This window comes from Equus caballus, chromosome 1 (genome assembly GCF_041296265.1).
Source record: "Equus caballus isolate H_3958 breed thoroughbred chromosome 1, TB-T2T, whole genome shotgun sequence".
Lineage (NCBI taxonomy): Eukaryota > Metazoa > Chordata > Mammalia > Perissodactyla > Equidae > Equus > Equus caballus.
Genome location: NC_091684.1, coordinates 85,555,202 through 85,583,140, shown reverse-complemented (window position 1 = coordinate 85,583,140; position 27,939 = coordinate 85,555,202). Strand labels below are relative to the sequence as shown.

The window sequence follows — 27,939 nt, the reverse complement described above, 5'->3', positions numbered from 1 at the left end:
CCAGGTTTCTTTATCCTAAAACATGTTGCTTCTTTGATCAATTACTTTGTAAGTATGGTTTTGCGTGTGTTCATGTAATCACTCTTTAAAACTAGAGTTTAGAAATAATTATCCATTTTTTCCTGAGACTTCATATATTGGAAGATAAACAAGGAGATATCCTTGATTCAGATGTTCTATAAGATTTATATTGTTATTTTCTCTATTGACACTGGTTTTATCAGGAATGTTCATTTTGAACAAGTGCAATTCTTTATCACCAGGTAATGTTGTTAATGGAACCATCGGCAAGCAGATGGTTGATATGCTTGTGGAGTCCTCCAACAACGTGGAGATGATTCTGAAATTTTTTGACATGTTCTTAAAACTAAAGGATTTAACATCTTCTGATACATTTAAAGAATATGACCCTGATGGCAAGGGAGTCATTTCCAAGAGGGACTTCCATAAAGCAATGGAGAGCCATAAGCACTACACGCAATCAGAGACTGAGTTTCTTCTGTCCTGTGCAGAGACAGATGAAAATGAAACCCTTGACTATGAAGAATTTGTCAAACGGTTCCATGAACCTGCAAAGGACATCGGTTTCAATGTTGCTGTTCTTCTGACAAATCTTTCCGAACACATGCCCAATGATACTAGACTGCAGACTTTCCTGGAATTAGCAGAGAGTGTGCTGAATTACTTCCAGCCCTTTCTGGGCCGCATTGAGATCATGGGCAGTGCCAAACGCATTGAGAGGGTTTATTTTGAAATCAGTGAGTCCAGCCGAACCCAGTGGGAGAAGCCCCAGGTCAAGGAGTCCAAAAGGCAATTCATATTTGATGTGGTGAACGAAGGGGGGGAAAAAGAGAAGATGGAACTCTTTGTCAACTTCTGTGAGGACACCATATTTGAAATGCAGCTGGCCGCTCAAATCTCAGAGTCGGATTTGAACGAGAGATCAGCGAATAAAGAAGAAAGTGAGAAGGAGAAGCCTGAAGAGCAGGGTCCAAAAATGGGTTTCTTTTCCATTCTGACAGTCAAGTCGGCCCTGTTTGCTCTCAGGTATAACATCTTAACCCTGATGCGAATGCTCAGCCTAAAGAGCCTGAAGAAACAGATGAAGAAAGTGAAGAAGATGACGGTGAAGGACATGGTCACAGCCTTCTTTTCATCCTATTGGAGTATTCTTATGAGCCTCTTGCACTTTGTGGCCAGTGTTTTCAGGGGCTTTTCCCGCATCATCTGTAGCCTGCTGCTGGGAGGAAGCCTGGTAGAAGGGGCGAAAAAGATCAAAGTGGCAGAGCTCTTAGCTAACATGCCAGACCCCACTCAGGATGAGGTGAGAGGAGAGGGAGAGGAGGGGGAGAGGAAACCCGTGGAAACTGCCCTGGCCTCGGAAGATCTAACAGATTTAAAGGAGCTGACAGAAGAAAGTGACCTTCTTTCGGACATATTTGGCTTGGATCTGAAGAGAGAAGGAGGACAGTACAAACTCATTCCTCATAATCCAAACGCAGGCCTCAGTGACCTCATGAGCAACCCAGTCCCCATCCCTGAAGTGCAGGACAAATTTCAGGTAATTTATCCCTAAGTCGCAGCAGCTCTCTGGCTTTCAAGTGGGCACAGTGAGTGAACTTGACGTCAGCTTTCATTCTAGTGCCAGAATGGTGTTCAATATGTGACTCAGATTTCCAAAGAGAAATGGCTTTTTGGTAGGCAAAGCTAGCCTTTTGAAGATTCTTTGCACATTACTGAATTATCTTAAACTATTATAGGGTAAGCTCAAGTACCACCCTAATGACATTAGTCAACTGAACAATCATTCCATCCACATGACCATATTTTATGAGTATTTACCGTGTGTCTGACACTACTCAGTATCATAGGGAATTAAAAGAAATATAAGATGTGGTCACTACTTTCAAGTTGCCTTAAAGAGTTGATTAGAAAGACAAACAGCACTCATGAAAATACTAGAAAATTATTCAGTGTTAAATAGAATAGGCAGTAGACAGTAGAAGTTACGTATGTTGAAAAAATGGAAACATCAGTATGGTTTGGAGTAATTAGATGAGACTTAAGAGTTGGGATTTAAGTTGGCCTTGAAGGATAAGTGAGATTTGAGTAGGAGGGTGAGGTAAGGAAGGCTGATTCTGAAATAAGAAAAGAAAGTGGGAAGAGCTCAGAAAGTTCGTACCTACGCTAGCGTTGGTGGGTAAGTGTGGAGAAGAAGGGGAAAATGTCTGGACCAGCAGAATGAAAGGTACACGTGGCACTTTTATCTCGATATGGGCAAGAGACTATCATTTATAGGTTACAATTTGGCACATGGTCTCTACACTCATTCAGAGGTGATGTGTAACCCTGCTTTTCTTTTCCCCATTGACTCATTCAAGGAACAGAAGGCAAAAGAAGAAGAAAAGGAAGAAAAAGAGGAAAACAAATCCGAACCTGAAAAAGCTGAGTATGTGTCATTTCTGTGTACTTTCCTTTGTTTCTGTAAGTCTCTTTGACTTGTACTCCCTCTTCAGGAGATAGAATGGAGAGTCGCGTGCTATGTGATGACATCTGTCATCTCAGTGGAGAGACTCAGGTGCAAGGACCTCAGTCCCCGGGCGGGGAGAAGTGTAGATGCCTCCGGGGGCTGCCCTTCCAGTCTCTTTCTCCTTGTTCCCTGAGGATTCTGTGTGTGTGTGTTTCTCTCAGCAGAACAGACTCCAGTGATTCCAGATGATGCTCTCCATGGGGTGACTGCAGCTGCAGTCCTGTGTTTAAAATCATGCATGTATTTCTGTCCTTGCAGAGAAGGGAAAGACAAACGCCATTTTGAACGCCATTGCATAGAATCCTTGAGGCCTGGTGTTCCTCAAAGTGTAGTCCCAGGGCCACATTCATAAAAACTGCCTGGAGAGTTTGTTAAAAACACAGATTCCTTGCCCCCTACCCCCCACCCCAAGATTCTGCTTCAGCAGGTCTGGTGTGGGGCCCAGGAATCTTCATTCTTACTAACACTCCTGGTGTTATGGAGCACAGTTATAAATGCAGAATAAGAAATAAAAAGCTGGATATGAAGCAATGAAAACCTATAATTTCCTCCATAACCCTGGCTTTCTGTTATTAATCGAAACCTACACCTTTTCCCAAGTTTAAATAGTTTTATATACGTATTTTTAAAAATTCAGGAAATCAGGGGCTGGCCCCGTGGCCGAGTGGTTAAGTTCGCGCACTCCGCAGCAGGCAGCCCAGTGTTTCGTTAGTTCGAATCCTGGGCGCGGGCATGGCACTGCTCATCAGACCACGCTGAGGCAGCGTCCTACATGCCATAACTAGAAGAACCCACAACGAAGAATACACAACTATGTACCGGGGGGTTTTGGGGAGAAAAAGGAAAAAATAAAATCTTTAAAAAAAAAAAAAAATTCAGGAAATCAAATTTTTAAGTGTCTGTAGTGCCACTATTCTCACATAGCATTATATTTTCCTCCTCTGTTCTATTGTTTTCTTTGGCCTGTTTTCATTGTCTGTTCTTTACAGTCAGCACTATTTATTGTCACAGATCTTACAGTGTTGGATTAGTTGTAAAAATGGCCACGTAAATAACTATTATGGTGAAATGTAGACATGTGCAACAGGACACGGTAGTCATTTCATTGGCAATTCTTTATTGTTAAAAATATGAGTAGATATACTTCATATAGGTTAAGGTTAAGTATTGGTTTTGTATATGTGGGTTATATATATTCAACTACACATAGAAATAAATACACTTTCATGAAGGATTGGCATTTTGCACCTAAAGGGGTTTTTGGTGTTAAATTTCAGTGCTTGTGATTCAATTATTGTCTGCAAAATTAATATATTGACAGCCTTTAAACGTGTGAACAACCAATGCATATGCCTCTGATTTTGAGTCCTAATGGCTAGTCAGTGTTAAAGATTGAACATTAAAATCATAATTTGAAATAAAGTATGTTGGAAAGTCACAGCAAAAAAATATCTTCAGAGCCAGCCCTGCTGGCCTAGCAGTTCATTTGACACACGCCGCTTCGGTGGCCTGGGGTCGGTTCCCGGGTATGGAACCACACCACTCATCTGTCAGTTGCCATGCCGTGGCAACGGCTCACAAAGAAGAACTAGAAGGACTCACAACTAAAATCTACAACTATGTACTGGGGCTTTGGGGAGGGGAGAAAAAGAGAGGAAGATTGGCAACAGGTGTTAGCTCAGGGCAAATCTTTCTCAGCAAAACATAAAAGAATAAACTGTCTTCATTTTTTTCTCTTTTTAGTTAAATGTTTGATTGTGCAATTGGAGGGGAATGTGCTATGTATAGATATATAGACACTTCAAGCCTGTAAAATGCCCTTTAGATTTGAATTTCACAGAATTACCATCTACAGGTGCTCTGATAAGCAAGAAATCCTACCCCTAATTCTAAAATTCTAAATATTATACTTTATTGGGAGAGAAACTGGTTTTCAAAAATGATACTATGATTTAAATATTTGTTCATTTGTATATTTTTGCACAAAGCCTGTTCAGTTCTTTAGTTTCTGGATGGCTTATATTTCATTCGTGTTCATAGGGGAGAAGATGGAGAAAAAGAAGAAAAAGCCAAAGAAGACAAGGGTAAACAAAAGCTGAGGCAGCTCCACACACATCGATATGGAGAGCCGGAAGTTCCTGAGTCAGCATTCTGGAAGAAAATCATAGCGTATCAACAGAAACTTCTAGTAAGATGACTTACAATGAATATTGTTACTGATGTATTGTGAGACCATAAGAATTCAGGCTCAGTAAATATTCATTGACCTTCCCTCGGGTGGCAGTCAGGGAACGAAGTTAGTCCTGCAAGTATGTTTTATTTGCCTGTCTTAGTGTGTTTATGTTTCCTATAAATGCCTTTGGTCCACTGCTCCCTATCCTTAAACCCATAATATCTGCATACGTTCACATTACCAGAAACCGTTTGATTTAGTGACCAATGGCGCACTGCAACCAGTGTCTTCCCACAAAGACTTTAGAGCAAGTCAATAAATATATTCTGACACTCCACTCTTTGCAGGACCCTGTGTGAGGCTCTGCAATAGGTTAAACCAAAACGTGCTTTCTAGGGTGTAAGTAATTCAAATAGATGTTCCAAAATTGAGTCAGTCAGTATTTGTAGAACATTACCCTTTTAGTAAAAATCCAGCCATAAAAATATTAATGCAATGAGCCAATTTTCCATTGATAATAAGAAGGTCTGTTCAAAATTGTTCTTTAAGTAGAAACAAGTTAAAAAAAAAAGAGAGAGAATGAAGAGAGAGAAGGTAGTTCTTTATGTAGTGTCCTATACATTTTCCAGAAATGCTCCCCGGATTAGTAGAATACATATTAATATTTGGAAAACAGAGAAAGAAGGTGTAGTTCTCTATCTCTATTCATATTCATACAGGACAGAATTCTTAAAAATTTTGTTTGAAAAACCTTTTATATATGTGTCTAAATATTATAATAATTTTTAAAGCAGGAAAAGATTGGGAGATAAATGTGTAGAATAAACCTACAAGAGATACTGACCAATAGCATCAGACCTAGAAATTAAGAACAACACTCCTCATAATAAAGCCATTTGAAAGGCAGAGGCATATTTAGTGTTTTACAGCCTTTGTGAAATCAAAAATAGCCCATTAAGAAACCCAGTGTACTGTAGGATTTCACCTATAAGGGAAGTGGATTGATCTCAGTAATTATATATTCTAACTGCTTATGCATAAATATATATATTACATATTTTTATGTAATTTATGCACATATATATTTTAATTAATAGTTTTAACTGTTTTCTTAACCCATCTTGTATTTTCCCTATATTGTTTAATACGAAGTACACTGAGCATAAACGTTTTCTAGAGAGCTCTGGATAATCACTCATTTGATGTGTTGTCATAGTTGCCATGGCTGCAGATGTAGTATAGATGGTATAGGGCGTGAGGTTGAATGTGCTCCACGGTAACTTGCAGTAGCCCCAGTGAATTACATTTAACTACAGTTTATGTAGAATAGGTTTAAGTACAGTTGTAAAAGCAAGTAATTGAGGTTTTCTTCCATCTCCCTGTCTCAAGGGTCAGTGTTCTCTTATGTCTGTACAGTTCCTATTTTTCTGCTTCTCTTTGCAGTATGACTTACTCTGCTCACCAGTTTGCATGCACAAGACTAATCATGGCCACATCAGACCACCACAGGCCCTTTGTCCCCCAAGTCTTTGTGACCTCCCAGCTCAGATAACCAGGGTAACTAACTCAGCCTCTATGACTTAGTTCCACCTTCCAAGAAGAACCAATGTGATTAACCCAGTTTGGTATGGTGGCCAGCCTTGGTCCAGTAAGCTGTGGCAGTGAAGGCAGGGTCACGTGTGGGGAAATGAAATGGGATGTGTATACAGAGAGAGAGAATGAGATGTGTTGTTATTTTGAGATGGCCTTATGATGCTAAAGCCCCTGGCATATCAAGTTGGATACCTTATAGACGTCTCCCACTTAATATGAAAACAAACACTTGGTATCTCCTGGAGCCGTTTTCCTTAAACCCACCTCTCCTCTAGGTTTTGTGGGGTTTTTTCTCAGTTCAATAAATGGCACCAACCATTTACTTAGTTGCTCACACCCACAAATCCAGAATGGATCCTCTCTGAATCCTCTCTTTCTTTCCCACCTCAAATACAATCCAACAATAATTCTCCACAGCTCTGTCTTCCAAATATATCCACAGTCTGCCCATTTCTTACCATCTCCACAGCTACCCCGTGGTCCAAGCCACCACCATCAATACTATCTCTTCCCGCCCTCCTGGAATAACTTTCTAACTGGTCCCTTGGCTTCCTCTCTTGCCTCCTGTCTATTTCCACACGATAGCTGGAATAATCTTTCCAAATCATCTGATTGCGTCAAGCCCTCTTCAGATCCTCCAATAGCTTGCCATCCTACCCAGAATAAAATAATAATTCAAATTATAATAACAAGATTAATAACTAACTTTCCCTGTATTAACTTATCCAATCTTCACAGCAAACTTAGGTTCTGTCATATCCCCATTTTACACATGAGAAAAATGATGCTACAAGAGTGATTGAGTTGCTTGTCCACATCCGTCGGCGAGGAAGTAGCCCCAGAGATCATAAACTGAACCTCTGCATCCTAAGGGACAATGCAGACTTATCAGAGGCCTACAAAACTCTGTCCCCAGATCACCTCTCTGACCTCATTCCCTCCTCTTTCCCCTCTTCTCACTGTGCTTCCTTCTCACTACTCCTCAAACACACCAACATCACTCTGAACTCAGGATCTTCGCCTGCCATGCTCTCTCTCTCTCACATACCCTCCCACAGTCGTTTGCTGGACTTGCTCCTCTATGGCATTCAGGCCTCTGCTCAAATGTCATCTCCTAGAATAGGCCTTCCCTGACCACCTGTCTAAAATAACACCCCCATTGCCTAAGCCCTTAACCTCATGGCTTTTTCTTCACAGCATTTAGCTTTCCCTGAAATTATGTTTCTGATCTGTGAGTGTGCTTCTTTATTATCTGTCTCCTCCATGGTGGCCCAAATTTTCTCATTCACTATAACGTCTACAGCACCAAGAATGGTACTTGATATGTGGTAGGCTCTCAAGAAATAGATTTGGGTAGGGGCCGGCCCCATGGCCCACTGGTTAAGTTTGTGCTTTCCACTTTGGCAGCCCAGGGTTCTCTGGTTCAGATCCTGAATGCGGACCTACACACTGCTCATCAAGCCATGCTGTGGTGGCATCCCACATGGAAGAACCAGAATGACTTACAGCTAGTTTGTGCCACTATGTACTGGGACTCTGGGGAGGAAACAATAAAAATGGAGGAAGATTGGCAACAGATGTTAGCTCAGGACCAATCTTCCTCACCAAGAAATAGTTTTGGGTAAATAAAGGAATGCTTTATTTAAATTGCCTGCAAATTTCAAGTCTCGATTCAGTGACCTTCTAATAATCTTTTTCGTCTTCAGAACTATTTTGCTCGCAACTTCTACAACATGAGAATGTTGGCCTTATTTGTCGCATTTGCAATCAATTTCATCTTGCTGTTTTATAAGGTACGTACGTCTTAGTCTTTTAATAACCATTGTGAAGCCACAAATAGACTGAATTGAATGAAGAGGCTTCACAGATCCACTAGTGAGCACATGTAAATTTCTTCTAAAGTCTATTTTGATGAAAGAGAAAACCTCAGGCTTGGGCGCATCACTGAGCGTCGAGTGGGGCAGGCATAGATCTGTTCCTCTGAACCAAGCAGAAGTGCCTCAGCTGAAGAGTGTTTGATTCTGCAGAAGAGTCACCCACAGTATTCCTCCCCTAATTTGGCTGAATGTCTCACCTGTTACTATATGTGGGCATGGCATCCCTGTATGACATTAAATTCTTTTGATAATTGAGAAGGCAGCTTAGCCATCTCATTTTTTCCTGCATGCATTGGAACCCTCATAACTCTTGGTTAGATTAGAAGGAATTTAAAAAATGGGTTCATTATTTGCCGTTGGCTTTGAAAAGCTATCTTTTTAGCCTTTGCTTTTAGTCCTTTCATTGTACAGTGGTTTCACATCAAGCTATTTGCTGATAAGGCTGAGTTTCCTTCTGTTGTTTCTTGTTTACACTGATATCTTAGAGGAAATGAACTGACCATACTTTCAATGGTTTGAATCAGGTCTCCACTTCTTCTGTGGTTGAAGGAAAGGAGCTCCCCATTCGCAGTTCAAGTGAAAATGCCAAAGTTAGCAGCCTGGAGAGCAGCTCGCCTCGAATCATTGCAGTTCACTATGTTCTGGAGGAGAGCAGTGGCTACATGGAGCCCACGCTGCGTATCTTAGCCATTCTCCACACGGTCATTTCTTTCTTCTGCATCATAGGATACTACTGCTTGAAAGTAAGATAGTAAGGCACCAAGGTACCTGTGTGTGTCTGTGCGTGTGCATGTCTGCTGCAGGTTGCACTTCTGGGGAAGCAGATTCTGAGATGAAAATTACAGGCACAAAGTTTATTAGGGAATGTTCTATGAATCAACACCAGTAGGGCAACGGGAAGAAGGAGGTGGAACAGAGGGAAGAGTGGGGCTACAGTGCAGATGCAATACGGCACAGTCACAGGCCTCAGTCTCTGAAGTGGGGCTGCCCCCTCAGGGTGGTCCTGGGCTGGGGCATTGGAACCTGACCTTAGAGCTCCGTGTTGACCAGCCATTGGCTGCAGGCTGCCCTGGGAAGGGAATGTGGCCTTGGGCTGTCTTAGGTGGCTTTCTTTCACATATTGGTAGTTATACACATAATGGCCAATTTCCTCTATAACTTGACCCCACAAAGGTGACCAACCCCTATGTCTCCTAGCAATGCTCCAATGGATTAGGAATTATAGAAATACATCGTATCAAACCTATGAATCATTTTGATTGTTCTGTTATTAGGTACATATGTTGCCATCCTTGGCAGAAATGCTTCACAGTTTGTCACACTTCACCCAGAAAGTAGTACAGCTCTATCCTTAGAGCCCTACCAAGGGATTAATATAATCTGGTGCATAGAACGTAAGATAGTCTCTCTGAGTGCTCAGAGCTCCCCGTTACCTTTGCAAATGTCTTTATCTTTACCTAGAAAGACACTGTTCACTGTAATGCCCTATTTCACTGTCCCCTGCCTCTGATTGTGAAACTTCCAGAAGACTTTTGAAAAACCAGGGCCCAGGGTACCAGACTAGATTGTAAAGTTTTCTTCAGAAACTCCTCTCCCAACCTTTTCTTCCCTTGTTTTATGAGGGGGGATATTCTCGGGTGCTTCCAGAATATCTGCTTCTTTCTTGTATCTGTGCCTTGTATAAACTTTGTTCATATGAAAAGAGAATTAATACGTTCTGGAGATATTCTGGCAAACTAACAAAGATTTTTGCTGATGTTGAAATTAAAATTTATTTCAAAATAGCATGTGGGCATGCTGAGCATGGAATTATTAAAGAGATTTCTCAAATAAAACTGCATCTTTTTTAGAAGCATGCATTTTGGAACATTAGTAACATTGCTATATTTTATTGCCTACATTAGTGTTGCTATATATATGTATATATGTATAAAATATGCAAAAGAAAAAATTTTGCATAATCTTTTTAATACTTAAAAGTGATTTTATTAGTACAATTATCTATGAACTTCTATGTGTTTAAAAACGTATGCGTATATATATATAATATCTATTCTGGCTTCTGTTTTTCCAAAACCTCTAGATCTTCTTTCTGCCTAAATATAGCCGATTTATTTTCACTCAATTTTTACCTTCCTGGAAGTAACATGGGAAATATTTCTTTCCAAAAGCTGTTTTGTAAAGATAGCGACCACAGGAGATGCCAGTAAATCTAAACTAATTTTAACATGTTTATTTTTCCCATGTAGGTCCCATTGGTTATTTTTAAGCGAGAAAAGGAAGTGGCTCGAAAATTGGAATTCGATGGGCTTTATATTACAGAACAGCCTTCTGAAGATGATATTAAAGGCCAGTGGGATAGACTGGTAATCAACACACAGTGAGTAAAGAATTATATGGGACGTTTCTGTGCTCAAAAACTTAAAGACATAAAATACTTTACTGGAGTTTCTGCAGATTTGTCAAAAGTTTAAGAGAGGTGAATAATAGTTATATATTCCGCCAAGAAAATCAAAAGACTAAGCACCATCAGCTTCTTAATGGATGCCATCAATTTTTGCGCTCTGTGTTTCGAATTCCTTCATCAAAAATGGCTTTGAGTCCATTTCCACAGCACTGATGGAACTTCACATCCATTACTCAGTGCTCAGGGAAGTGTGTAGCTGGAGCTACATAACCTACAGGGCAGGGTTATCTCATCCGAAAGCGCAGACGAAGCGAAGATTATTCATTAAGGACAGAGTTGTAGCATTAAAGGCAAAAATATTGAATTTCACGCTTTTAATATTTCTAAGTTGTTAACTTTTAGTTGATATCATCAAGCAGCCTAGCATACAACTAGCTACGCATTATGGCATGTGAAATATGACACAGGAAAACAAATACTTTTTCTAGACACTAATCATTTTGCCTTGTGGCATCAAGATCCAAACCTCTAGCTGCTGTTTCAGGTATAAATCCATCACAAAAGTATAATTTCTACCATAGAAAGTATTGGTGATACAATATTTTTTGAGTAGTTTGTGCTTCTCAAGAGTGTAATATCTTCGTAATTGTGATTAGTTCTGCTTCTTCTTAAAAAGTTATTATTTCTGGTAGGTTCTGAGTTTTCAACTGGGAATGTTTTATTTGTGAATTGTAAATCTTTCCTCTAAATGCTCGATGTTTTGTTTAGCAACTCTAGCTATTGGTACTAAATCTAATCAAGTCTTTCCCTTTCAGTGAATCCTCCATTAGTCAGAGTGGCAGAGTCCTGTTTTTGGTACTGTGCTCAAAGTGTCCCTGAGGATAACTAGTGGGAATGAGATTTTTTTACTTCATAGGGAAAACAATGACAGATTTTTTTTAGATACTTTAATTTTTAAAGATAATTGACAAAGAAATGTATGTATTGACACATTTTAAGTAAACAAAAAATATAAGGACTACTTATTAATAAATATTCTCATTTTCTTCTCCATAAAAATATTAGTTCATAGTCTTTTTGTGATTTATATATTTATATATTGAGATTTAAAATAATATTTAATATACTCATGATGTAGAAAAATTATGAGATATGATGGGAAACAAATTCATTGTAATTTTTGTGAATGGAAGAATACATGTTTACTTACTATTTTAAGTATTTTGTATATTCCAAACAATATATTGTTATTTTTCATTTTTAAAAATGATACTGTTTTACTTCTGTGCTTTCATATCTTTTAGGTCATTCCCCAACAACTACTGGGACAAATTTGTTAAAAGAAAGGTAATACTTCTTAGAAGGAATAAAGTCTCTATTTTTTTCCTAAAGTACAATTCGGTTTTGAATTTGATGTGGCTCATATGTAGAATGAGATACTGATATATGCTCTATCTGCCATTTCAAAATGGAATAGAATTGAATATGAATTTCAAAAATTGCTCGTAAGAAATCCATATTCTGCAACCACGAAATAAACAGGCATTCCTTCATCCACCCTTTCTCTGACTCAGGTGAATAAACAGCGCTCAGTCTGCACATTAACAAGAATTGGTAAGAATTTTCTCTGAGGTCGTTCGGGTAACCTAAATTAGCGAGCGGCCATTTTCTGGTAAGACAGCTGATAAGTCACCAGGGGCATCCTCCTTTACACTTAAGAAGTAAAGTTGTTGCACGACAACAAAGGACTGAATTTTGTTTACTTTCTATAACTTGAAAGATCTTTTCATAAAGTCTCGTCCTGATGCAGACTGCATCAGAGGGTGGTAGAAAGAGCACTGAAATGGATTCAGCTATGGGCCGTGAGGCTTACGAAAGCTCGGCGTGTGAGAGCTGAGGGTCATCTCTGCCCTGCCTTCCACACAGGATTTCCATGTAGATCAGGTTTTTTTTAAATGAAATCTCAACACAAATAACCAATAACCACTCTATAGATAGGAGAAATAAGATGAGTTTTACTTGAGCCAGAGTCAGGATTATGACCTGGGAAGGCCTTTTCTAGAAAGGAAGAAAGCGTTTGGAGAAGCATGGTTTTCAGTACAGTCTTATATCTTTTTGGAACAAAGAACATACATTCAGAGAACATACACTCAGGATACATTTTCTTCAAAGTTTCAAAGAGGTATTTAGTTGCACGTTAGCAGGTCAGTGTGACCCAGATGTCGGGAAAGGGACTAATAGGCTGTTACCCATAGGGCGTAGGAGCAGAAGTACACATTCTTATCTTAAGAGAGAGCATTCTTTACTTTAATGGTTAAAGGCGATGGACAGTGTGTGTTTGGCCATAAATCAGGCCTCTTTAGTTCAAGCCAACCAGTTTTGAACCCAAATACCTCAATATGTAAAAATCTCTTCAGAAATAATGTATGGAACAGTACTTGTAAACTGTAAAATGCTATAATCCTTATTTTCTAGCTGCTACTTATTCCTTGAGCCCCCTAAGTGCCAAACTGACTCAACTCACCCCTGTTCCGTGTGCAGACAGTGCGGAGCAAATGGCTGACATTCCTGCCCAACAAGGTGCTCTTTTCCCTTTGCTTCCGCCAGCTCAGCACTACTCTGAGTGCTTGGCGACTAGCAGCCATACACTGTTTGTTCCCAATCTGAGGGGACACATGGAGCTTGCACCGAGAATTTAAATCAAGTACATCATGAAGCGCATGGCCTTTTTTTTGAAGTAACAAGACTTTCTAGTTGAAGGGAGCAGTGTGTTTGTTGATTTTTGTTTTGTGTAAGTGTTTTGTCTCCTGACTTGGCCTTCTGAGTCGCATTGTACTGCTGCATGTGAGGGCATCCAAATTAGGCAAAAGCTTTGAAAGAACAGTTTTTAAATAGCTAATGTGACTATTTTATTCTTACTATTTAACACAATAAAGAAGCTTCTAAATTATCAAAGCGAGAATTTCTATGAAGGAAACTCTGTATTTAGAGTCAAAGAAATAGATAAATTGTAATTGCAGCCAAGACTCTTGACAGCATTCCTACTCTCGTGCCCAATTTGTTCCCCAGGGAATGGGGGTGAGGATACAATCCGTAGGGAACTCCCGCTCAGATCAGCCCAGCCCATTTGTAGCGCAGTGAGGAGTAAGGCAAAACAAATTGTCTTACTTAACCAAAATAATGTATATTTACAGGCTTTTTAAGTACCGTTGCTCTTTTATGTTTTCTTTTCATTTACCTGATTCAGATTATATATTCAGAAAAGGCCAATTTTTATTTCTGCCAATCCTTTCTTTCTTTCTATTTATGTGTCTTTCCTTCATCCATTCTAATCTTTTACTTTAACATCCCACTTCTCCTTTTCTCTCACTCTCATTTCCTTTGTTTCTTCTGTATTCCTGTTCTTTGCTTACCTCCCCTCTTTTCACCTTTCTCCTTGTGCTTTTGCTTCATTACTTTTCCTGTTCACTCCATTTCCATCGTTCTGTGGACTCTCATGGTATATAGACTGTGGGCTGAGGGTCGCCCTATCAGAGTCCAACGTACTGAGCTCAAGGGTGAGCTGGGAGCCTCCGTCTAAGCACTGATGTAAAAACATGACACACGGGCAAAGCCAGGCCAATGTGGCAGAAGGAGAGGGGCAAGGAAGCCAAAGGGGGTTGCTAAGAAGTGACTCCAGTGGTGGACAAGGAAGCTACACTGATAAGAATTACGCTGAGGACCTGAGGATGGTGAGAGGATTCCAGGTCCAGGTGTTATTGAAGAATTGCTGGAGTCAGGATACTACGGGGAGAGTTGAATGGTTGAGTGGAGACGACAAGGGGATGCCGTCACGGTGGTGGCCAGCCCAGTGGCCTGCAATGGTCTGTGCAGAAGATCTTTGCTGGGAGTCAGGAGCTGCCTACCTGCTTCCTCACCCAATCTCACTTGCCTAGCTTGGCAACCTTGGCATGTTACATTTGCTAAGACACAGTTTCTTTATCTGCAGAATAGGACGCTAATAACACAAACCTTACATGTTGTAATAGTCACATGAGGGAAAACAAGTCAGGGTTCTTAGCGTAATTCTTGGCACAAAGTATGAATTTGGTGGAAGTTACTTTCATTCCATTTTCTCCCACTTCTTTACCCGTTGAGTTCAGCCCATCCTCCTTCTATCCCGTGCCTCCCTCTCTTCAATAAGAAATCTTGTTCCTCAGATAGGCATTACTTGAAATGCTGTAAGTTTGCTTAGACCTTAAGTGGTATAAATCACAAAAAATGAGCCATGAACTAGAATTTTAAGTGAACTCGAAAATAAGACAAACACATGCTAAGTACGAAAATAATTAGATATTTGAGGCCAGCTCGGTGGCATGGTAGTTAAGTTCGCGTTCTCCACATCAGCGGCCCAGGGTTCACGGGTTCAGATCCCGAGTGCAGACCTGCACGCCCCCGTCAAGCCATGCTGTCGTGGCATCCCACATACAAAATAGAGGAAGACTGGCACAGATGTTAGCTCATGGACAATCTTCCTCAAGCAAAAGGAGGAAGATTGGCAATGATGTTAGCTCAGGGCCAATCTTCCTCACCAAAAAAAAAAAAAATAATAGTAATAGTTAGAGGTTTGTGTGCACGTGTATAGATAAGGCTACTTAGTGGTTGAGGTCAGCAAAATGTTTTTGTTTCCTGCCTCCAGGTTATGGATAAATATGGAGAGTTCTATGGCCGAGATAGAATCAGTGAGTTACTTGGCATGGACAAAGCTGCTCTGGACTTTAGCGACGCCAGGGAAAAGAAGAAACCAAAGAAAGACAGCTCCCTGTCGGCCGTGTGAGTGTTCCTTTTGCTCTCTCCTATAGGTCCAGGTTGAAAGAAGAGAAAATTAATACATTCCTGAACTTGCTCGTGCATTGGTTTCCTTTGCTTCAGTGTCAGAGGAAGAGAGAGATGAGAGAAACAGAGGATGCATATAAAGTCTACTTTTAAATTTCTCAGTATTTTGTGCTCTGGCATGATTAGGTTTTTTTCTATTAATTTTTGAAGGTGGCTTTTTCCTTATTTGCATTAAGCAATAAAAAATAAAGAAGACTTATGTTCTCAATTTAATTTGCCTTTCCTATCCTTAAATGCCATTTAAGTCAAAATAAAACATATGCAAAAGTGCAGTACATGACTATGTTTTCTGATGCTTCCTGTTGAAAAGAAGTTTATTTTCGTATGTTTTGGAAAAAGGAAGTATGTATCCCTTTTATTAAAAATATTCAAAGGTCATATCCTTTTATTACAATTATTGTATTTTCTTTAAATAGCAAAGACTTCATATGTCAGAAATACTATGCAGGCATACTATTACTTGGAAAGTTTACTTTAAAATGGGGTACTTTTTAATATAGTGCTTGCATGGGAGAATGCATTATGATATAACTAGGAGGGTGTAAACCAGTTGAACTGAATTCACCTGAGACTGAATTTTACACACACCCGTATATGTATAGTGTGAGTATGTGTACATACATATGTATCTATTTTGAAAATTTAATTAACTGTAATTCTGGAATAAATGTAAAGCATACATGCTTTAAAAATATAATTTCTTGTCATAACCACTTAAAAAATTTTAGCAGAAACATAATAGTTACCTTCCATTAAAAACATGTCAGCCTTTCTTATCTGTGTATTTATGGTCTCAGTCCATTAGGGATGTGATGATTACTTTGAAAACATAAATATTTAAGATTCTGTAGAGCAGCGTTATTTTACCTTAGATAAATATTTTACTTAGCATTACAAAAAGTCTTTTGAGGGGCCAGCCCTGTGTCGTAGTGGTTAAGTTCATCATGCTCCACTTCGGCTGCCCGGGTTCATGGGTTCAGATCCCAGCACAGACCTCCCATTGGCCACCATGCTGTGGCAGTGACCCACATGGAATGTAGAGGAAGATTGGCACAGATGTTAGCTCAGGGAGAATCTTCCTCAAGCAAAAAGAGGAAGATTGGCGACATATGTTAACTCAGGGCAAATCTTCCTCAGCAAGAAAAAAAAAGATATTTTGGCTTACCCATCTCATTGGTCATATATTTTTTATCTGTCTGAAAACTTGTTAGAGTTACTAGGGTCTATAAAAATAATGCGAACCCAGTTGAAAAGTAGTTAGATAAGCAAATATATGACAGAAATTGTGAATTTAGATCCAAAATATTTGTTGGATATTTTGAGAAAACAAGTGTGGTACATAAAGCCTATGTCACTGTATATAAGATGAAGTACCATTGACAGTCCTTAGGAACGAAGGCCCTTATGTTAGAATATCATATAAAACAAGGACTGTGCTGTGAACGGTACTGAGTTTCCTAGTAACATTTTCAAGTTCCTGATAAGCAATGTAGAATTAAATAATTTTACTGAATTATACATTTTCAATGGTCATATTTGTGAGTCTAAAAAGTAATTTTGAAAAAATCAAAGAAAAGTTTAGACTGTTTTCTTACTATGAACAAATAGTTTTAAATTAGTGGAATATTCCACTGTTTTACATAGTAAATGTTTGCAAGTTTGACCCCCCAAGAAAGCACCAAGAAATCAATGTGGCATTTATTAATACCTTTAAATATAGATAATAAAATTAGAAGCGTAAAGATCCAGTAGATGACATACAGTACTTGTAAAAATATTTACATGTAGTGTTCCTTTATTAAAGTGTTTAGAAAGATCAAATTTTAAAAGATATCTGGTTTCTATATGACTATCATCTTAATGTGAACACTTGAATATAAGGAAAATATATGTGTCTATGTGTGCATGCATTTATCTATCAATCAAACATATAGGATTTGGTATGTGCACATTTAAATAGATGGCCAGCTTGTCTCTTGGGGATAGAATGGCTGCCAGCATCCAGAAAGCCCACATGCGTCTTCATTTGTGTCTTCATGGAGTAAGAAGGGGAGCTCATATCTCAAAACCATCTAGCAAAGCTCCTCAGCTTCTGGCTTTTAGTCTACCAGTGAACCAAGCCCTGTGGCCAGGGGAGTGCTGTGCCCTGATTGGCCTAGATCAGCTGTGGCCCATCCCTGGAGGTGGGGTCAGCCCCATCCAAACAGCATCGCTGCCACTGTTGGTGAGAAAAAATATTGTACACTACAGAAAGGCTATGCTGCTTAGTGATGTTGGTATCAGTGATGTATGGTAGGGATGGAAAATAATCATAAGAATAATTTTCTAAATCAAGTAAGAAATTACCATGGGAAATTCAGACATCCTGATATAAACCTTTATTTTATTTTAGATTGCTTTCATGGAAAATAATCATGCTCTCATTTAAATTACCCCCTTGTTTTTTTTTTTTTCCCTCCCTTCCTTTTTTATTTAAGAAAAATTTGGGGGCCGGCCCCGTGACAGAGTGGTTAAGTTCGCGCACTCTGCTTCGGTGGCCCAGGGTTTCACCAGTTTGCATCCTGGGCACGGACATGGCACTCTTCATCAGGCCACTTTGGGGTGGCATCCCACATGCCACAACTAGAAGGACCCACAACTAAAATATACAACTATGTACTGGGAGATTCAGGGAAAAAAAGCACACACACAAAAAAAGATTGACAACAGTTGTTAGCTCAGGTGCCAATCTTTAAAAAAAAAAAAATTCTTTTTCTATTGAAACCCATTGTAAATATTCATGGAACTTTAAAAAAATGCTCTTTAATAATAAAATTAATTATAGCTCAAAGACAATGTTGTTTCCTTAAAATAAAAAAATCCTAGGCTAGGGTGAATTAAACCTTAACTCCTGGGGGGAAAGTCTTCTGAGAAGTAAGCTTGGATCAGCAACTACCTATCCTAGCACTTATAATTTAAGATTGGCCTGATTAAAAGAAATGATTAAAGAAGTAATTAAAGACTAAAACAGTAAGTCTAGAGAAGCCCTTTTGAAAATAATAATAATTTTATATTATATTGTATTGTATCATATCCTGTCATATCAATTAATTGGAATATTGGAAAGGCTAAGAAAGTCATCATAATTTCTAACCCATAAATCAGTGGCATGTTCCGAAAAAATGAAAATTAAAAAGTATATTTTACTGTGGGTATTTTAATCTGCAAAGATCATGAATATTCATGCTAAGATTCATGTATTGGACCTATATTTATTGAAAGATATTCACTGTGTGAGATAATGTGCTTGGTGCTGGGGAGTTCACAGAAGAGTGAGCAAGGCATAAACACACACACCTACAAGCACAAAACAATGCGGAAGCCGTCATAAAGGAAGGTGTCTACGGAGTGCTATAGGAACTGAGGGGGAGGGTTAAATTCTGTCTTGCATTGAGAAGGGGAGGTTTCTGAAAATAAAAGGAAACAAAAACAAAATGAAAAGCCCCTTTCATTGGCAAAATCAGTAAGTTGTAAAATAGCTGTAGACATTAGGCAGGTTTTCATTAGTTGAACTAAAAATTGTTCTGTTGGAATGCAATTACAAACGTATAATGAAAGTTAGTGAGGAAACTTATGGTACAGACCTGTTGGTTGATTTCATACAGTTTCCAGGAATAATTGTCACAAAAAAGTGAGTTTATATTTAATGTAGGAAAAGAAAAGGTGAAAAAGAAAGGACGATTCTTAAATAATAGAAAAGGAAGGTGGTGAAGTTCTGTTTTATTTTGTTTTCCAAGATCCCTCTCAAAAAGCGTGATAAAACTCTGGAATACATTGTCCAAGGGGGCTCTCAGCACTTCCCTTGGCACCTGGGCTAGAACTAATCTCCAGAGATGCTACCAGTCTCGTCCCATGTAAACCCTAAATGTTCGCATCACAAGGGAAAAAAAGTTTTTGAAACTGTATGATGGATGTTAACTAAACTCATTATGGTAATCATTTCCCAATATATGTAATGCAATATATATATGCAAGTCAAGCTGTTATGCTGTAACCTTTCAACTTATACAGTGCAGTATGCTAGTTATATCTTTAAAAAACTGGGGGAAAAAACGAAAGTGAATGCCAGCAGGCTCTTGCAAGCCTATGAGTTTATGCTTAATATTCATATCTATAAACTTTTCCTTTTGTCTTTCCAGACTGAACTCTATTGATGTGAAGTATCAGATGTGGAAACTAGGAGTCGTTTTCACTGACAACGTAAGCCCGCTTCATTACCACAAAGTAAAATGCACTCTGATTACAGGAGTCTGTTGGGCTTCTGCAGATGGAAAGATGGTTATTGAAGAAAGTTATTCAAATATCAATTCAGTTAATACAGACTATGTCTGGGAAAGATCCATGGAAATATATGATTAATCAGCTCATCTCTCATTCCATTTCTTTCAATTGCTGAAAGACTAAAATGAAAATAAATTTACACCAGAAAAAGAAACTGAGACGCGAATTCATGTGTATTATCACTCAGATTTTAGATGAGCAATGGCATACTTCAAAGTATTATAGATGTTAAAAAGAAAGTTTTAAATATGTTTAAAAAAAATTTTTTAAACATTAATTGTGTTCAATTTAAGTTTCCCCCAAATTAAGTACGTTAAATTGTTGTGTTCTTTTTCTTGATTGATTCTTCTTTTTTCAAAGAGCCTAAGAGCTTATGAACTAAAAATGAGGCCCAAGTATATGCTCCAATTTAGTGAAAAAAATCACCCATTACTAAAAGCTACAGCTCTCAGAGCAGATAATCACATTTTACTACCCTGACTTACTCAATAGCTTAACATTTGTGATTCTTGGAATTTTCAGTTTGAATAATTGTTACTATCACTTATTTTGATGCTCCCATCGAGGCTGTGGGAAGGTGCTGGGAGAATCATGAAACTCGTTGAAAAGGTCAACTACACATTTTTTCTGTAGGATCTCAGCCCATCTCCTCATTGCTGCTTCATAATCCTCTCACCGTCCTCACGCGCCCTGCAGATAGGGTCACATGAACAGACCTGAAGGCTTAGCCCTAAACCTGCTGCTGCTCTTGCTCCTGTGCTTTCTCTCAGACGTCTCGTTTAGTCTCAAAATCTCACTCTGATTTTAGTACTGACTTTTATAGTGAATGTTAGTTCCATTCTCCTAAAGACCTATGACACCCCCAAAATTCTCCTACCTCTGTCCCCACCCCTGCCTCACCCAGCCATGGGCCCAGAACTCTTGGTCTCTTAGAGAACCCTTCTAAGAGCTCAAAATCAAATCTTGCAAATATTCTGTAGAATTGTCAACTGTTAATAAGGTGTCTTGCAGCTACTTTCTCATCTAATACTGGAAGCAACTCCCTGAATAAAACGGAGGCCACCTCAACTCCAGTGTTGGTGTTTTCCATTCAAGTAGCCAGGCCATCGTGGCTTCTGTCTGCCAATGTCAATCCTCAGTGCCACAGGATTGCATAGCCCACTTTTGCCAGATGCAGCCTGTCTGTAATATTCACTTTGCTATGTAGTTTCCTTGTCAAGAATTTGGGCACAGACAGATCCTGGAGGAAGTCTGAAGAACCTTCTTCAGACATCTTTCTGATATGTTATGAGACATTCATCCACCTGCCGTTTCCTGGCTTCTGTTTGGCCAATCACCTCTCAATGTGTCTTCATTCTTCAAATTGCAGTTTCTCTCTGAAACAAAGCTAGAATTACCAGACGAAATAAAGGATTCTCAATTAAATTTAAATTTCAGACAACTAAACATATATATAATTTGTAGCATAAGTATATCCCAAATATTGCATGGGACATACTTATCTAAAAATGTATTTATTCTTTATGTGATGTTTCACTTTAACTGGGCAGTCTGTATTTTTCTTTGCTGAGTCTGGCTATCCAAGCACAGCACCAATGTACAGTCCACACATGTATCCCTGACTCTGCTTGTCACTTATGTACATCTCCTTACTCATCTTAGGCCCACAAACTTGTCCTTTTTCCTCAGCCTTTGCATTTCTTCCTAGCCTGCTAGAGCTTTCCATCTGAATGTCCCTTGACAAATTTATCATCTTCTCTCTCCTCCACACCTCCCCACCAAATTCAGTCTCCTGTCTACAACTTTCTCTTTCTCTTAGTGTTTTTGCTCTTTTTGCTCCCCAAGCTCCAAAGATCAGTTTGGACTCCTTTTCCTTCTTCCAATGTATACATTTAGTTATTCGCCTAATCTTGATCCTGTTTCTGTCCTTTGTAATTCTCCCATCTGCCCTTACTGATTTTGAGGCTAGTTGTGGTTCTCATAACCTCGCCACTGGGCTTGTCCAGTAGACATTCAATTTAATGGCTCTGCCACTTACAACATCTTTCAGAAAGTAGCTTAACCTTAGGGAGCTCACTTTCCTCATTTCTAAATTAAAGCTAAAATTGCCTATTTATCAGGGGTCTTGTTAGAATAAAATGAGAGACTGTATGTGCAAATATATGGGACACTGAACAGCATTTAGCAGGTACTCAAGAAATTTTCATAAAATGCCACCTTTTGTATACCATTATTCTGTTCAAAATGTTCCAGTGGCTCCCATCTTCCTATGGGACATGCCCATATCCCTTAACTTGGCCTCAAGGCCTTCCAACCCCACTGTACTTTGCAGGCTCATCTTCTGAAACAGAAACTCACCACCAAACCAAACCATCATCCTCAAGCACTCTGTGTAGTCTTAACTCAGTGGCTGTCTTTTAATGCTGTTTTCTTCTACTTGATCTCTAACTTCAGTCCCACATTGTCCATGAAATCTCTTGTGCCACCTCAGCCCCCTGTATCTTCTTATTGGTCTCTTTTAAAGGTTAGATATATTAAAGTCAAAAAGAAGGTTTCCACCCCCTCCCCAAATAGGTAGCTCGTATCTCCACTGGCAAAACATACTTTATGCAGAAGAGACTCTAATCCACAAAGTAAGAGCAATCACAGAATATTTTATTCTACTTTATTTATTGCCCCCTCCAAAAAAAATATACCTTTTTTAGCCTATGTAAAGTTAATCCCTTACACTGATTATACTCAAGAAGATTTCTACAGAGTACCAATTTTATTATTAGGTTTGTTACAACCTTCAGTGACATCAGATACTATTAGAGTTTTCTCCTAGACTTATCTTGGCTCATGTAAATTGAGATGCCTAGATAATAAAAGACCTCATATAATCTCTTGTGACTAGTAGGTTGCAACAAACACTGAGTTAGCGAGTGAATAAATGAAAGAGGGAAAGAAGGGAGGGAGGGAGAGTTGGTTGGTTCTTTGGTTGACTGTAAAGCAGTGCGTCCCAACTGGGGCAGTTTTGTCCCCCAGGTGACATTTGGCAATGCCTGGAGACATTTTTGGTTGTCATGACTTGGGGAGGGAGTGTTACTGGCATCTAGTTACTAGAGACCAGGGATGCTGCTGACCATCCTGCAGTGCACAAGACAGCCCCACAACCAAGGAGTGTCAGTAGTGCTGAGGTTGAGAACCCTCACTGTCAAGTAGTAAGTCAAGACATTTTTCTCTGTGGGGGATAAGTAAGAACAGACACTCTGATATGGAGAAGGGAGAGAATGACATTGAGCTTTTCAGAGCAAACAAATAAAATGTAAAAACAAACTGATATAGCTAATTTGAATTATATAAATTTATAGTCTAAGAAGATAAAGTAAATCAGTGATTATAATAGGATGAAATCAGCGTAGCTTTTGACAGTAGTCATGCATTGCATCTTCTCATACGCCTTTTCCCCATTTCGTCTTGACAGTCCTTCCTCTACCTTGCCTGGTATATGACTATGTCTGTTCTTGGACACTATAACAACTTTTTTTTTGCTGCTCATCTTCTTGATATTGCTATGGGATTCAAGACGTTAAGAACCATCTTGTCATCAGTAACTCACAATGGCAAACAGGTAAAAGTTTCTTTTTTCCCCCATAAGAACTAAAAATGCATCAAATATACCAATAAAAATAAAACCAAACTTCAAATGACAATGTATAGTTTTAAAGATTTTTGTGAATGGAGGATCTGTACTTTTTCTCTTATAAACCACGAGGAAGAGTAATTTGAGAGTCCCCTACACCCATATTCATGTCTTGTCTTGACTGATTTAGCTGTGACCTTGGATAAACTATTTAACATTTTAAAATCTCAACTCCCTTATTTTGTAAAATGAATAAAATAAAAGCACCTACCTTATAAGATTTTTGTGAAAATTAAATAAAAACATGAATGTGGAGGCCTTAGCTCAGGCCCTGGCACATATTAAGCACTCGAGAAAATAGTTATTATTTTGTTCCTAATATGATATTCACTCCATTTGATAATCTGGGAAACCAAAATGTGTTGTAGCCTCCTGATGCACTAGTTGCGTTAGTAAGAAAACATGAGATGCTGCATTCTTAATTTAATGTAATATCTTAAAACTGGATATTCATGTGCTCTGTTCTCCACTTTTAAATTGGACAAAAGGAATAATAATGTTTCATACTTGACAAGGTCCTACTTACTTGGAGGAAAACTGGCTTAGTTCCAGATAATCAACTTAGGTTCTAAGGGAACCCAATTGTAATGTTAAATGTTCATTATTAATAAACTTATTAAAGAAGCATGCATTTATTAATTCATTCTCTATCAAGTGTCCACAGGGAGGTAACACATTCTATGTTAGTTATTTAGATTAACAGAGTCCTTCTTTTCCAGAATCTTAAATTCCAGCATATTTCTGAATTAGTGCCCCTCCAAAAAACTAGAGCTGTGTCCACAGTTCAATTCACATTATCATGATCTTCAGTTTTCTAAATTTCAGCACACTGTTCTTATAGATGTCACCTTAGTTTCTGAATATGAGTATGACATGCAGGCACATCATGGGTCCAGTGACAAAATGTGTGCTCTGCTTACTTATCAGTCACCTAGTAAATAGGTTTTGAGTTCCCAATATACTTAAGGGACTGGAGATGCTGAATCTATTGTGTATTTTCACACAAAAGTTCTAGCACTACTTTCAATCAATTCCTAAACTTTTATTGTGATTATTCTTTTTCTGTTTGAGGCATCAATTTTTCATTTGCCGAAATACATAGAACTTGTAGTTTTTATAGGTAAAATGTGCATAAATTTACAGTGGCATTGTACTTAAGTTATAGTAGTGAATTAAACCCTCTATTAAGATAAAATGTTTTCTCCAGATAGTTATAAAATGACTTTTGAAAGACTTAATATATGCCACCACAGTCAAGAACATAGGGATGTGTTATAATCAGAGGAAGCAGACATAAAAATTAATACATTTTAGTGTATTTAGAATTTCTGCGATATAACCAGAAATATATTTTCACCAACTTGGTCAAAGTCACATTTTTAACGTATACGTATTCTACAAAATATATACATATATATATATATAAAGTATAGTTTGGAATTAAAGAAAGATTACATAGAGCTGAAACTATGACATTTAATTGTACATTGAGAAAATTAGCCTTCAAAATAGCATTGGTTATTAGCTATTAAAGTGTCTTTCACTTTGATGATTGCTTTATGTTAATAAAGCAAGACTTCTCAGTTTTATTCTTTTGAATGTTTATATTACACCTTATTAATAGTTGTGCATTTCTAGATGTCAGAAGAAATATAAATTCCTGTTTAGTTTTAGGATGTCCTGGAAGGAAAAATGGTTTACAACCCCTCTTACTATCATAACCAAGATAAGATAGTTTTTATTAGGAATGTAAATTACTGAAAGAGAATAGACCTTATAAAATGAGAGAAAGTACTTAATGTAGTATCTGCTACCAAATATTTAGATAATAGAGAAATGAACAATTTAAGTTGCTGATTAATAATTGTTTTGGATGTGAAACTAAATCAGAGTTTATACCTATTGTAGCTATAATATTATTAGCCAATTAAGTAATCAAGTTTTGCGTAAAATAGTCTGACAACTTGATAAAGAAAGAGAATATGAAAATAAATTTCCCCACTAGGGGATAAGAAAGTATGTTATGACGTATGGATCCCATTAGCTTCCAGTCAGTAAATCCAGCTATGTACTCATTGAATGCTCCCCTCCCACACAGAAGTCAATATGCCAGTCATATATGTCTTGTATTTTTAATACATGTTCAATGTCACATTGCTTTCCAGCTTGTATTAACTGTTGGCTTATTAGCTGTTGTCGTATACCTATATACTGTTGTGGCATTCAACTTTTTCCGAAAATTCTACAATAAAAGTGAAGATGGTGATACACCAGATATGAAATGTGATGACATGCTAACGGTAAGTTCATACACTTTGATTTCATATGAATGAAAAAAATTCTCCTGCTTCTTCAATCTAAGTAATTGTGTAGTTACTCTTTAACAGTGCAGAATAGAAAATGGTGTACACAGTAAAAAGCTGCATCGTTCTTTAAAGAATCAACAGTTTTTGTTTTTTGTGAAACATAAAGGACCATCTCTGCCAATTTTGCAAAAACTACTGCGCCAACCTGATAATTAGTAGAATTCCTGAGAAAAGTGATTGAACTGGAAAGATTAATCTAAACACTTTATTCTATTCATATATTCCGGGACAGCAGGTAAAATTCTTTCCTTGGAGAACATTTGAAGCCTTAGTTATTTGTTCCCTTTAATGACTTTAACTGAAGTTACTAAAGTCCAAAAATATATCTCTTAATAGAACTGTTAGTTTTTGCTTTTACATTGAGCAGCCTGGCTTAAATTACCTTTTTAGCCTTCATTTTAAAATCAACAGATGTTAAAGCTTTCATATTTCTTTATCCCTGTTCTATAACCTGCCTCTGTGATATTGGCAAATCAGAAATTACCATCCATGCAATCTTAGATTGGGAAGGGGAAAATTAGACAAAAAATGTACCTCTAGCTGGAAAGAGGTGCATCCTTCAGTGAGTTCAAATCAAGATACTTATGTAATTGGGGTTGGTGGTGTACGTAAAAGAGACTGACACAGTGATATTAAAATTGCTCTAGAAAAAACAGACGTTCCAAAAGAGTAATGAGAGAGAGCTACTACTGTTAAAAAGGCTAAATAATTAAGATAATTTTTGTACTAGAGAATAACAAATCAATGGAACAGAATAGGAAGTCTAGAAATAGATTCAGATACACATGGAAATTAAAAATATGATAAAAGTGGCTTTTGAAATCATAAAATGAAACATAATCCAATAAATGGTATTAGTACCATGGACACGCTGTTTGGGGGAAATTGATAAAAATGGATACCAACCTAGTTCTTTAAATCAAAATAAATTCTGAATGGAACAAATATTTAAATGTGAAAAAAGAAAGAAACAATAAAAGTTAGAACAGATTTTGACTTTTGAAATAATAATAACAATTTTTAAATGTTTCAAGGGGCCAGCCCAGTGGCATGGTGGTCTAGTTCACGTGCTCCACTTTGGCAGCCCAGGGTTTATCGGTTCAGATCCTGGGCATGGACCTAGCACTGCTTATCAAGCCACACTGGCAGCATCCCATATAAAATAGAGGAAGATTGGCACAGATGCCAGCTCAGTGACAATCTTCCTCAAGCAAAAAGAGGAAGATTGGCAACAGATGTTGGCTCAAGGCCAGTCTTCCTCACCAAAAAAAAAAAAGTTTCTGAGTATGACATAAAATGCAGGATCCATGAAAGCCTAAAAATTACATTAAAAAGGAACAACAATAAGGCAAGTCTTAAAGACAAATGATGAACTAGGAAAAATAGATTCAACACTATAACAAAGGGCCAGTTTCCTTAATTTACTTAATTTAAAAGTCCTTATTGCATCATAAGAAGAAATGAATACGCCAGTAGGAAAATGAGCAAGTTATATGACTAGACAATTCACAGTAAAATAAATTCAATCCGCTTATAAACATGGAAAGATGCTCAGCCTCTATTATAATTATAGAAGTGCAAATCAAAACAATCAATTGCCACTTTTTACCTATCAGATTTGCAAAATATTAAAGTTAATACCCAGAGTTGTTAAATTGATGTAAAAACTGGCACTTTCATGAATACTTGTTAGGTATTTAAATTAACACAATTTTAGAGAAATTTTGCAATATCTATCAAATTTTTAAGTCTACTTACCCTTTTACTTGTTAGTTCCACTACTAGTAATTGGCCTACATGTTTATTGACAAATATGCCTCTGTAGGGTCAAGGATATTAGCTGGTCCTGCAAATTGGAAATAATCAAAATTATCATCAACAAAATTTTCCTTAAATTGATTATGGTAAATCCATGTAATGGAAAAGTGTGTAGCTATTTAAACACCAGACAAATCTGTATATGCTGATATGAAAAGACATACAAATTACATGTAAGTGGGGAATAAAAGAAGCAAGATCCTAAACAGTGTTATGATAGGATACTGATTTTGTAAGATGGCACACACATACATACACGATTGAATGTATAGATTAGATATGCTAGGATATGCAT

At 37.9% G+C, this 27,939-nt stretch overlaps 1 protein-coding gene across 1 annotated transcript in view; it reads left to right on the top strand.

Annotated features, from left to right (window-relative positions):
* Positions 1 to 27,939, top strand: part of RYR2 (ryanodine receptor 2) — a 682,530-nt gene that overhangs the window by 640,895 nt on the left and 13,696 nt on the right. The window contains exons 91-101 of the mRNA XM_070228795.1: positions 264 to 1,561; positions 2,382 to 2,449; positions 4,571 to 4,718; positions 8,003 to 8,089; positions 8,698 to 8,916; positions 10,423 to 10,553; positions 11,885 to 11,927; positions 15,259 to 15,392; positions 19,634 to 19,694; positions 23,242 to 23,388; positions 25,626 to 25,760. Of these exons, the coding sequence (XP_070084896.1) occupies positions 264 to 1,561; positions 2,382 to 2,449; positions 4,571 to 4,718; positions 8,003 to 8,089; positions 8,698 to 8,916; positions 10,423 to 10,553; positions 11,885 to 11,927; positions 15,259 to 15,392; positions 19,634 to 19,694; positions 23,242 to 23,388; positions 25,626 to 25,760 (2,471 nt within the window). The remainder of the gene's footprint in view (positions 1 to 263; positions 1,562 to 2,381; positions 2,450 to 4,570; positions 4,719 to 8,002; positions 8,090 to 8,697; positions 8,917 to 10,422; positions 10,554 to 11,884; positions 11,928 to 15,258; positions 15,393 to 19,633; positions 19,695 to 23,241; positions 23,389 to 25,625; positions 25,761 to 27,939) is intronic.